General features: G+C 42.2%; 1 protein-coding gene across 1 annotated transcript; it reads right to left on the bottom strand.

Moving 5' to 3' along the window:
* Positions 1-1,688: 1,688 nt before the first annotated feature.
* On the bottom strand, positions 1,689-12,185 carry TMED9 (transmembrane p24 trafficking protein 9). Its single transcript, XM_033927032.1, has 5 exons — positions 12,007-12,185; positions 8,874-8,974; positions 3,904-4,029; positions 3,389-3,535; positions 1,689-3,211 (listed from the first exon to the last, which is right to left on the bottom strand). Exons 1-5 carry the CDS (start codon positions 12,155-12,157, stop codon positions 3,062-3,064), a joined length of 675 nt encoding a protein of 224 aa, XP_033782923.1. The 5' UTR covers positions 12,158-12,185; the 3' UTR covers positions 1,689-3,061.
* Positions 12,186-12,193: the final 8 nt, after the last annotated feature.

Below are 12,193 nucleotides of genomic sequence, written 5' to 3'. Positions count from 1 at the left end.
CTTTCCCCAACATCTCTGCTGCTTTTATGTGAATTGAAGGGTGTATTCTGATGAAGATATAGTTAAATTGTATTGAATTATGTCTGTAAATAAAGGAATTGTGTATACTTGTATTACATTTTTCTTAGAATGATAGCTGATAAGATACTAAGGCCCAACTGCACCCAATTTATTCCATAGTACAGAGCCAGACTCCAGCTGACTTCTAGCTTTCTTTCCTCAGTTCATGCTCTTAATTCTGTAACTATTTCTTTTTCTTGATCATGCGATGCATCCAGTTCCTAACAAATGTACAACCCTTGTATCTAGGTTGAGGTTTCTCTGCTCAGTTTTCTGTGCATTTTGGGACAGTGCAGGACACTTATGAGCTGGCAGAGCTTATAGACTAAGGTTTATGAAATCAAACTTGAGGCAAAAGTGGCTGACTGAACTGTGTACATTTACTCAGAAAAATGTGTAAATGCAAAGCTACATGTCGGAGGTAGATTTTGGGGCATGGCTGTAAATTTCAGGGCCACAATTAATAAAACAAAGATGCCATTAACCACAAAATTACTCATTTGCATAAATCTCATGGTTTAAAGATGAAGCAGTTTCTAAACTCCAATCCCGTGGAGTGAAATGCAGGCAAATGAACCTCCTGGTTCCCATGGAAATCAGAAACTACCTTCAGCAGAAAAGAAGGTACTGTACAGAGAACCATTCCTGCTTCCGTGATCCGTAGAAAGGGTTCCATGCATGAAAGGGCCTGAAGCTCTGAAATACGCCGTGCCGAGACAATGGCGACCAGAAAGACAGTCTTAGATTGTCATATCCAGAAGAGAAACATCCTTGAGCAGCTCAAATGGGGCTTCCACAAGGCCCTCGAGAACAATCTTAAGATTCCACATGGGGAAGGATGACACAAGGGAGGCTGCAAGCGAAGCGCCCCTCTCAGGAAACTGGTGAAAGTACGTGAACTGGAACCCCTGTGCACTCGAAAGCATGAAAGGCCTTCTACCTTGAGGGTAGCCACAGCTAAATCCTTATCCGAGCCTGCCTGAAGAAAAGCCAGAACCATCAAAATGGTAGCCTGTTAAGACTCTACCTGGTCCCTAGCACACCACTGTTGAAAAGCCTTCCAGGTTTTGGCATAAGAAGTCATAAGAGGGTTTCTTGGACTTCAAAAGCATTGAAATGACCACAACAGAATGCTCAAAAGCCATGCCATAAGACCAAAGTGCTGAGGGTTCTCCATGGGCACCAGACTCTGACGGAAGGTTGCGATGAAGAGGGAGCTTGAGCTTCTTGTCCCGCTAAAGATGTACGAGATTTGCATATCACAGATAATGAGGCTGTTTCTGTGCCGGTCTTGGGGGACTAAAAGAAAGAAAATTAGCAGGTTAAGAACCTAATTTTTCCTTGGTCCTCCTTCAACCTTTTTTAACGTGTGGAATATAGTCTACATCTGGACAAAGGATGGCAGTACACCAGTTCAGTCTGGGCCAAGAAGAGCAATGTCATTGTAGGTGAAGGTTGGGGAGAAAAACGGTAGAGGAGGAGAAGAAGAGAGCAAGAATGAACAACAAGCCTAAAATGTGTGGCAGCTTCAAAAGTAGTATGAAAATTTAGTTTGATACATATTTTTTTAAGAGCTGCAGGAGCCAAGTGTGGACCCCTTTAATTTGACCAGCTGTTACTAGAATATCCTCAATGAAAAAACATCAAAACACGTGCCTGTCGCATAATTCCAGATATATTTCTAATATACATATTTACATTTTCATGGCCTGCAATTGTTTTGAAATATACAAGTGAGGTTCCCTTAATTTTGTCTGTTATCTTGCAAATCTGATTCAGCCAAGATCTGGGCCTCACATACAAAAAGAGTGTAGCAAGTGGTCCAGACTGGTTGATAGACTGAGGTAGAATAAAGTCACAATCTTGTACTCTCATCAAAGGAAGCGGTGAAATCTTTATTACAAAATAAAATTTCTGTTTCAGTAACCAAGAGGGAAGGCATATGTGGCTCAGATACACAGTGATTTCTTTTCAAAAAGGAGCAGATGTGATAAAATATGCAGTTTATAGCCACATTTCAGGTCTTAATGCTCGGCGCTCCTGTTCACAAGTTTGAAACTTGTTCTAATTAAGCCTCCTTTTATTTGGTTTTATTTCTGAAATCAAATGATTTCAAAAGATCACCACTCTCTCTACCTTGCCTTCCTTATACAAATGAATTCATACACACAGCAAACATTTTTTTCAAAGGGGGTGAGAGTGTCAATCATCCAGCAGGTGCAGTGTGTGCATGAAGTAACCCACCCCCAGTAAACCCCGAACATAAGCCAACCCCTCCTAGAGGTTTTCTGGACATTTAATTGCCAGGGTTCTCCATTACCTCCAAACCTGGAATAGCAAAAGATTAAGATTTGCTAGTATCTCACAATCACCTCTATCATCACCCAAAAATTATTCAAGATACTGGCCAAAAATTATTCAAGGTATTACAGTTTAGCCAGTTTCTATTAAAAATCTACAGGGAAATAGATACATCTGAACCAAAGCTATGAGGGATTCATCTTTCCCTTAAGCAGCCCAAAATCTCCATTATACTATTTATTTATTTAAAACACTTATAACCCTCATAACAACCATCTAGATCAACCAACACAGAAAATAGGGACAGCTATAGCTCTCCTCTGCACAGTACAGAACCAGAACAGGATGTCCTCCAGAGTCTCACCTACTAAAGTCAGCTGGGAAACTGCATCAGTATTAACAGAGTGAAATTAACAGTTAAACCGCCTAGCCCAGTGGGAAGAACCTTAAACACAAAAAGAGGGCTCAGCACAAGGCATCAATACAATCCAAAGTTGAGAGCTACTTGGACTGGCAATGAAGAGATGATGCTCTGCCTGCTTCCTCTATACTTTCAACTGTAATGTCAGTAGTAATTTCAGTGTTTTGGGGATGTTGGAGTTATGCAGTGGGGACAGTACTGGGATCAAGCCAGATACCAGGTGTCAGCTTTTTCTTTCACCACAGGTCGATGATTGCCCATTTCTCAATTCCTGTCCCATTATACTAGCTTCTTGGCTTCAAAGAAGCTCTTGAGGTGTCTCATTTGCCACATGCCAGTGGCAACAAGAATAAGAGTCTGCAAAATTGACCACCAGAGGACTCGCTGGTTTGTGCTCTCGCTGGTTTGTCGGAAGCGCTCTTCCCGCCACTGCAACAAATCAAGAAGAACAGAATCATGGTAATGAAAACAAAACAAGGATGAGAGAGGCACCATGCTAAGGTAGGAATGTGTGTAAACTCATAGCTCAGACAGTATATGGAAATGTGTACATATGATAGTTATGTGAAAATCGATACATTTACTGGGTAGCTGCTACAGACTCACCCGCTGGTAGTCCTGCTCCTTCTGGATCTGTTCCACCTGTTCTATCAATTGTCTCACCCGAACTTGAACTTCAGTCAGTTTCTCTCTGGCTGCAATCACTGCATAGTCAATAGCATGTTCCCCCACCTGGATATCCAAGTGCACCCTCTGCAGAGTAAATGTAACATTTTGTACATAAATCAAAGCTCAATTCCCTCTCCACCCCAACATTCCCATTCACTTTCATCCCCCCGTCAGTCAGTCAATTTCTCCAACCCAATCCCTTCCTACTTCCAAGTCTGTCATCCATTTTCAAAGCCTTCCTCCATTCCCAACACACGTCTCCCAGTCAACACCCTACCTTGTTTCCTCTACCAATTCCCTCCTGAGTTCCTCCCCCTTCCACTCTGACCCATCAACATCCTCTTCATCCCCTTTCCTCCTCTGAAGCCCCCTCCAGCTAGTCTCAACATTTCTCTACAACCATCCACATCCCTCCCCCAACTGTAGTCAATTATTTTCAGCCGTCTCTTTACCAACATCCCCCCAGCGAAGAGGGAGAATTTAGTCAAATTGGAGTGTAAGCAGATCTGGTGTTCTCCAGGAGTGTGAGAAGTGAAAGTAAACCTGCCCTCTGAGCCATACTGCCGAGAAAGGATCACCTACAAGACAGAAAGGAGGAAGGTGGGAAAACTTCTGCATTTCTGTAATCTTGGCACTTCTACAGTGAGGTGAAATACCCCCCTCCCCCCAATCCTTGATTTAACCAAAATGTAATATTAGACAAAGAGAACCTAAGTAAACATTAAAATAATTTGTAAATCATTACTTCATTTATTTAAGGAACAAATTATCCAACACCCATATCACCCAATAGATCTCAATAAGTAAGTAGTTGGTTTTTCTTGCATTAACTGCCTTAAAGAACAATTGGATAAAGAGCCGAGTCTTCTCTGGTGATGGTAATATTGTCAAACTTCAGTGGCAGGAAAAATAGTTGAAACCATTATACTTTACTTCTTGTGGGGACTCTCTGTCCTTTACTAATATTAACTGATTTGAAAGGCTTGTCTCCATCTCTGATCAGCCCATCAAAACTGAATTCCTTCCCTTCTTCCTTTCTTGGGCTCTATGCTTAAGTGATGACATGACAAGGGGATTAAAAGAACATCACTGCCCTAAATCATTCCTTTCTTTATCGTCCCTCCGGACCGGCACAGAAATGTAATATAGTAGATAACAGCAGATAAAGACCCGAATGGTCCATCCAGTCTACCCAACCTGATTCAAATTAAATTTTTCTTCTTCTTCTTAGCTATTTCTGGGCAAGAATTCAAAGCTCTGCTCGGTACTGTGCTTAGGTTCCAACTACTGAAGTCTCCGTCAAACTTCACTCCAGCCCATCTACACCATCCCAGCCATTGAAGCCCTCCCCAGCCCATCCTCAAACAAACAGCCATATACAGAGACAGACCATACAAATCTGCACAGTACTGGCCTTAGTTCTTCAATATTTACTATTATTTTCTGATTCTAGATCTTCTGTGTTCATCCCACGCTTTTTTGAACTCTGTCACCATTTTCATCTCCACCTCCTCTCTCGGGAGCACATTCCAGGCATCCACTCTCTCCATAAAGAAGAATTTCCTTACATTGCTCTTGAGTCTACCACCCCTCAGCCTCAAATTATGCCCTCTGGTTTTACCATTTTCCTTTCTCTGGAAAAGATTTTGTTCTACGTTAATACCTTTCAGGTACTTGAACATCTGAATCATATCTCTCCTGTCCCTCCTTTCCTCTAGGGTTTACATATTCAGTGCTTTCAGTCTCTCCTCATACGTCTTTTGGCGCAAACCTCCTATCGTTTTTGTTGCCCTCCTCTGGACCACTTCAAGTCTTCTTATGTCCTTCGCCAGATATGGTCTCCAAAACTGAACACAATACTCCAAGTGGGGCCTCACCAACGACTTGTACAGGGGCATCAGCACCTTCTTTCTTCTACTGGTTACACCTCTCTTTATACAGCTCAGCATCCTTCTGGCAGCAACCACCACCTTGTCACACTGTTTTTTTGCCTTTAGTTCTTCAGATACTATCACTCCAATGTCCCTTTCCCCATCTGTGCATATCAGCCTCTCACCTCTCAGCAAATACAGTTCCTTCCTATTATTAATCCCCAAAAGCATTATTCTGCATTTCTTTGCATTGAATTTTAGTTGCCAGATATTAGACCATTCCTCTAACTTTTGCAGATCCTTTTTCATGTTTTCCACACCCTCCTCAGTGTCTACTCTGTTACAAATCCCTTCAGCAATATCACTCACAAACATATTGAACAGGATCAGCCCAGCACCAAACCCTGAGGGACTCCACTACTCACCTTTCCTTCCTCCGAGCTACTTCCATTAACCACCACCCTCTTACATCTGTCTGACAACCATTTTCTAATCCAGTTCACCAGTTTGGGTCCTAACTTCAGGCCTTCAAGTTTCTTCAACAGCCTTCTATGAGGAACCGTGTCAAAGGCTTTGCTGAAATCTAAGTAAATGACATCTAGCATATGTTCTTGATCGAGTTCTCTGGTCACCCAATCAAAAAATTCAATCAGGTTCGTTTGACAGGATTTATCTTTAGTAAAGCAATTTTGTCTTGGGTCCAGTGTAACCCATTAGATTCTAGGAACATAAGAATTGCTGCTGCTGGGTCAGACCAGTGGTCCATTATGCCCAGCAGTCCGCTCATACGGCGGCCCCTAGGTCAAAGAGCAGTGCTCTAAATGAGTCCAGCCTCACCTGCATACGTTCCAATTTAGCAGGAATTTGTCCAACTTTGTCTTGAATCCCTGGAGGGTGTTTTCCCCTATAACAGCCTCTAGAAGAGCGTTCCAGTTTTCCACCACTCTGGGTGAAGAAGAACTTCCTTACATTTGTACGGAATCTATCCCCTTTCAACTTTAGAGTGCCCTCTCATTCTCCCTACCTTGGAGTGAACAATCTATCTTATCTGTTAAGTCTATTCCCTTCAGCATTTTGAATGTTTTGATCATGTCCCCTCTCAGTCTCCTCTTTTCAAGGGAGAAGAGGCCCAGTTTCTCCAATCTCTCACTGTACAGCATCCTTTCTTTCAGCAACACTTCCATTATTTTTCCAACAACCGAGGTGAAGCTTACCAATCTGTAGTTTCCCACTTCATCTCTGTGACCACTTTTGTGAATAGGGACCAAATCCCCTCTTCTTCAATCCCCAGGAACTACTCCTGTCTTCAGAGATTTGTTGAACAAGTCTTTAATAGGACCCGCCAGAACCTCTCTGAGCTCTCAGTATCCTGGGATGGATCCCATCCGGTCCCATCGCTTTGTCCACCTTTAGTTTTTCAAGTTGTTCATAAACACTTTTTCCATGAACGGCGCAGAATCTACTCCATTTTCTTTAACTTTGCAGACAATCTCGGTCCTTCTCCGGGATTATCTTCCGTGAACACAGAACAGAAGTATTAGTTTAACACATTTGCTTTTTCCTCATCACTCTCCACATATCAGTTCCTAGCATCTTTTAGTTTAGCAATTCCATTTTTCATCTTCCTTCTTTCACTAAGTATATCTGAAAAAATTTTTGTCTCCTTTTTTTTACATTTTTAGCCATCTGCTCTTCTGCCTGCACTTCTTTCAATTTCACCCGATAGTCCTTTCTATACTCCTCTTCTTGGGTTTTTTATATATTTCAGGAACACCAACTCTTTTGCCTTTATTTTCTCCGCCACTAGTTTAGAGAATCATTTCTGTTTCCTTTTTCTCTTGTTTTTATTTATTTTCTTCACATGAAGGTCTGTAGCCATTTTTATTGCTCCTTTCAGCTTAGACCATTGGTTTTCCACTTCTCTTATGCCCTCCCATCCTAACAGCTCTTTCTTCAGGTACTCTCTCATGTTATTAAAGTCCATACGTTTAAAATCTAGGACTTTAAGTATTGTGCGGCCGTTCTCCACTTTAACTGTTACATCAAACCAAAACGCTTGATGATTGCTTCTTCTTCTGCACCCACTCGAACATTAGAGATACTCTCCCCATTTGTGAGGACCAGATCCAATATCACTTTTACCCTTGTGGGTTCCGTCACCAGCAGGTAGAGACTGAGACATTGACTTTTGGCTACAGTACAAGTGGGCTGTGCAGTCCCTATTACAATCAATCTTTTCTCAGTCTCCAGCAGATGGAGTGGTCTGTGTGCAGTCTGTGCTGAGGTTTGTTTTGGGCCTGTTGGATTTGATTTAGTGAGTCTTTCTTGTCCCTTTGCTGTCCGGACAGAGCTGCCTATGTCCAGCCTCCTCAGTCATCGTCCAAGCGGCTGTGGGACGAGGATCTTTTTCTGGCTGATCCAGTTTTACCGGATGAGAACTTGGATCTTGGGGTGGACCTCCAGGATCATCTTGGGGGGGGGGGGGGTGATTTGGGTGGTGGATTTTTGGAAGTGCTAGTTTGCGAGGATACTTCGGTTGTGCGCATTTTTCACTGGGAAGAGCTGCAAGAGCTTATTCTTCAGGTGTCAATGGTTTTGCCTTCAAGGAGGAAGCTAAGGACCCCCCTCGAGTTGTGGGCCCTCTGCTGTGAGGGATCCGGTCAACATCCGGCTCTTTCCCTATGCATCAAGATATTTGGGATATGGTGTACGCTCAGTGGAAATTCTGGATGCACCTTTTTGCTTGGCGCAGTCCTTGGCCAGGCTCTATCTAACCCATTCCTGATGGGGATGGAGATACTTTTAAGTCTCCTGTGGTCAGTGCCAGTTGAGGGTGATTCGGCCCTGAGAGATCGCAACTGTGTCTGATGCCTTCAAACATGTCATTGTTACACCACTCCTTAAAATAACTCTCGCTGGATCCTACCTGTCCCTTGTTCTACAGAAACTGCCCTTACTAAAGTCTCCAATGACCTACTCATGGGCAAATCCAGAGGCCTCTACTCCATCCCCATATTTCTTGATCTATCTGTGGCTTTTAACTTGGTAAATCACCACTTATTAATCAATATGTTGTCCTTGCTTGGATTTCAGGGCTTTGTTATTGCATGATTTTCTTCCTATCTCCTGTTGCACCTTTAGCTGTGGTAGACCCTCCTCCACCGCCATCCGGCTATCAGTTGTACCTCAGGGCTCTGTCCTGGGACCACTTTTTTTTCCATCTACACTTCTTCCCTTGGTGCTCTAATCTCCTCCCATGGCTTTCAGTATCACTTCTATGCTGATGACTTGCAGATCTCTCTCTACACACATTCAAGCCCAGGTGTTAGCCTGCCTGTCTGAGCCCCTGTTTTAAGGAAACATTCTGTTTCTTTCTGGAAGCTGATAACAGAACTACAATAAAACTTGCTACCCACCATCTTCTTGGACAACAGAAAAACCTATCTGTATTTGTTATCGACGCACTGACATAAGGTAACAAGAACTAGTGCCACTTAAATATTGTGACTTTATAATCAGAGATTTTATTGATAACTGCTCCAGCCTCTGACCTTATCATCGGGATCCTTCACATCCACAAGCATCCCAAAGCCTGGTGTGGCTGGCAGGTACTCCTCCCGCTGCTGATCATACAACTGGGTGCGGTAATTACCTGTGGCAGGAAAGAGAATTGAGAGGATAGGGGAACAGCTGAACCTCACCATCTCAGAAATCCCTCCCACATCCCGCAGCAGTATGGGGCCCCTCTAGATTACTCTAGATTAGAACACAATCCTTTTCTAACCTAATATATGAACACTTTTGCAATGCATTGTAAGCAAGCTTCCTTATTCTTTAAGAAACTACTGGCATGGGAGGAAGTGACGTCACTTGGAAGCATGGCAGCTTAATTTTTGAGCTCCGTCGGGGCTCGTGCTTTTCAGTATTATATCTACTTTCTGCTGCAGTATGCGAGCCTGCATTTGGAGACAAACAACTTCTGAGTGCATGGTGAGTAGGAAAAACTTGGAAAAGTCCCAATTCCCGGGCTCTACCAATGTTAAAACGCAATTGCATGTGCACAGCAAAAACGGTGCTCCTTTCGGGAGGTTACCCAAGTGCTGCGGGCTGAGGGGTACCGCTACAGATAGCTGTTCCCATTTGGTTTATTATTCACTATTAATGGGAAGTACCGTAAAGTGGATACTGTGGCGGATGCATGGATGGCCCTGAAAGATATGGGTTGTCGCTTGCCTGCGGAAAAACAGGAGCGGAGTAAGCCTGGTGCAAGTGTGGAGCCTGCTGGGAGAGATCCTTGGATCCCTGATGACAATCCTCAGCCATCCACGTCCGCTACTTGAACTGTTTAAAATTTCTTTGATACTGTGGCACCATATATTATCTTTTATAGAGATGGACAAGTAGGCACTGTGGCTAACAATTTCTGCTCTGATAGAGGTTTCTACCGTGGCCTTAAGCGCTAAATGCTCCTACGCACATAGAATTCCTATAAGCGATGGAGCATTTAGCACTCTGAGCCATTGTAGAAACCTCTACCACAGCTTAGTAAAAGAGGACCTAAGATCTCAATGCTAACCCATTATTGTTCTTCCTTGATTCATAAATGTTTCTTTACCTTGTTGGACAAAATATGAACTGGAAGACTTTGATCATGTGGTAACCATTTAGGAAAGAAATCTATTACATCCATTACTAAAACTTATCTTCCTTAGGAAAGGAAGACTATGGTTTAATTCAATACACACCTTGATGCCGTCCATCACTGTTCAATGGCAGCTAGATGCGTTCTAGCCAGCCAAAAGATGAAAAAGTACTTCAGTACCTTACATTGAAGAATGGTTGTACAAGCTCTCTGAAATGTATCTAATGGAAAAACTAACTTATCAAATGCAAAAACAAACAGAAAATTTTCAGTGCATATGGTTACCACAATAAAAAATACTTTGGAAATTAATGTCTCACGATATGGCCTTGTTCAGAAAAATCAACTGTTCAATTTTTGTTACAATACTTTTTCTGTACTTGATCATAAAGAGTGGCATTTGGGGAGGGTTAGGAAAGGGTGTTATAATCGTTACAAATATCTCAGACACCTTAAATCTAAGAATGTAGCTCCCTTTTACATATGTGATAACTGTTCCTAATTAGTGCTTCCACAAAGTTTTAACGCTTGAGAGATTAATTTTGAAATTGATAAACAATTTTCCCAATAGAAAGTTATCTTTCTTTTTATTAAGTTTTGAAGATATAAATATAATCAGTTGAGAACTTTATTCTCACTGGCTTTTGGAATTGTTGCTATTTTCTTTATTTTAGTTGGAAATTTTTCCTTCGTCTGCATTCCTTAGTACAGAATTTTTTTTAAAAAATTTGCTTTTATGACATTGAGGCACGATGGGATTTTTCAAGCCCTGCACTTAGGAATTCTCTTCCTATAATTGATTTCTCTGTGTTATAATGTCTCTCTCTAATAAAGAACATTTCGAATGCTTACTCCTATTTCTAGGCTCTGGTTCATCCACTTCTTTCAGCGACTGTCTTAACTTCTTAACTCTGGAAGTAACCCACTTATCCCCTGAGACTCCAGAGAGTCTCTTTAAATCTAAAGATTAACCCTTAATTCCCACTATTTGTTGACATTTTACTGCTGGAGGCAGTGCTTCTTAACCCAGTTTTTGGGGCACACCCAGCCAGTCAGGTTTCTGGATGTCCACAACATGCACAAGATACTGTAGATTTGCATACCAAGGAGCAGCACATGGAAATCTCTCATGTGTATTCTTTGCAGGTACCTAAAATTCTAATTGCAAAAGCTCCAAAAACGGACAATTTTTTGTAACATTGTTGCGTTACTAATCTGTACAACAAAAAGCTTACTTTTGGCATTAAAAGTGAAACTTGGCCCCAAAGTCACTTTAAAGGCTTCACTCTATGCAGATAGTAGTATAATTTCATTTTATCTCACACCGGTGTACCTCCGAGGTGTTACCAGTGGCCGCAGTGATTCATATTCAAAGTCTGCAGCGGCTCTGTTGTGTTCAGCTAGAAAGGAAAGAGGAATGAATGTCAGTAAGGCAGGAGGCAGTAGAAAGAAGCCTGCAGGACTGTTGCAGATGATGAATATGTATCAGTATTGCCACAAATGATGACATTTCAAAAAGAAAAAAAAAATTTCTAAAATCTGAAATGTCTCTGGTCTCAAGCATTTAGGATAAAGGATCTTGTACCTGTATCCTGAAAACCTGACTAGCCGAGTATACCCCAAAGAGTGGGTTACTGTATCGCAACCACACATTTTTTTTATTTTCTATCCCGTTTTCCCTAAAGAGTTCAGAATGGGTTACAAGTTAACAGGTTACAATTTGCACTACATTTGCCATAACTACAGTACAAAAAAATTCAGTTTATATAAGGTTTGTAAGATATATGAGTTTATGATGGACCAGTTTAGGATACAAGTTTTCATCCTAATTTGACAAGTTTTCATCCTAATGCGACAGATACCAGGATCTGGTACCAATATACATTTCCTTGTAATTCATCGGTGAAGATATGTCTATTTTCTATTGCTTTTGTTAATTGCCCAGCCTAAGAGGCTGCTGGAGTTCTCCTTCAGTGAAATGGTTGCGTTTCGCTAGCGTTAGAAAACAAGGAGCCAAGTACAAAGCTCCAGGCCCGCCTTACCTATCACCATGGTGTCGTCGGGGATCTCTTCGATGAAGCATTTCTTCTCGGCCTCGCCAAGATGAAAGTAGAGGGCCGAGGTGAGCGGGATAGAGCTGCAGACGAGGAGGAGGAGGAGGACCAGCGTCAGCGTCAGCACCGCCGCCGCCATCTTAGCTCAGCAAGCGGAAGGAAGCAGCGCGCGCCC

Source organism: Geotrypetes seraphini, chromosome 18, assembly GCF_902459505.1.
Source record: "Geotrypetes seraphini chromosome 18, aGeoSer1.1, whole genome shotgun sequence".
NCBI classification, from domain to species: Eukaryota; Metazoa; Chordata; class Amphibia; order Gymnophiona; family Dermophiidae; genus Geotrypetes; species Geotrypetes seraphini.
Note: the sequence above shows the minus strand (reverse complement) of the source record. Positions and strands in the feature narration are given on the sequence as shown.

Coding starts and splice junctions, on each gene's coding strand:
- TMED9 (XM_033927032.1), bottom strand. CDS start 12,157: ATGGCGGCGGCGGTGCTGACGCTGACGCTGGTCCTCCTCCTCCTCCTC. Junction 8,975..12,006: donor CGACGACACCATGGTGATAG/GTAAGGCGGGCC, acceptor TTCCTGCCACAG/GTAATTACCGCACCCAGTTG. Junction 3,212..3,388: donor AGGAGCAGGACTACCAGCGG/GTGAGTCTGTAG, acceptor GATTTGTTGCAG/TGGCGGGAAGAGCGCTTCCG.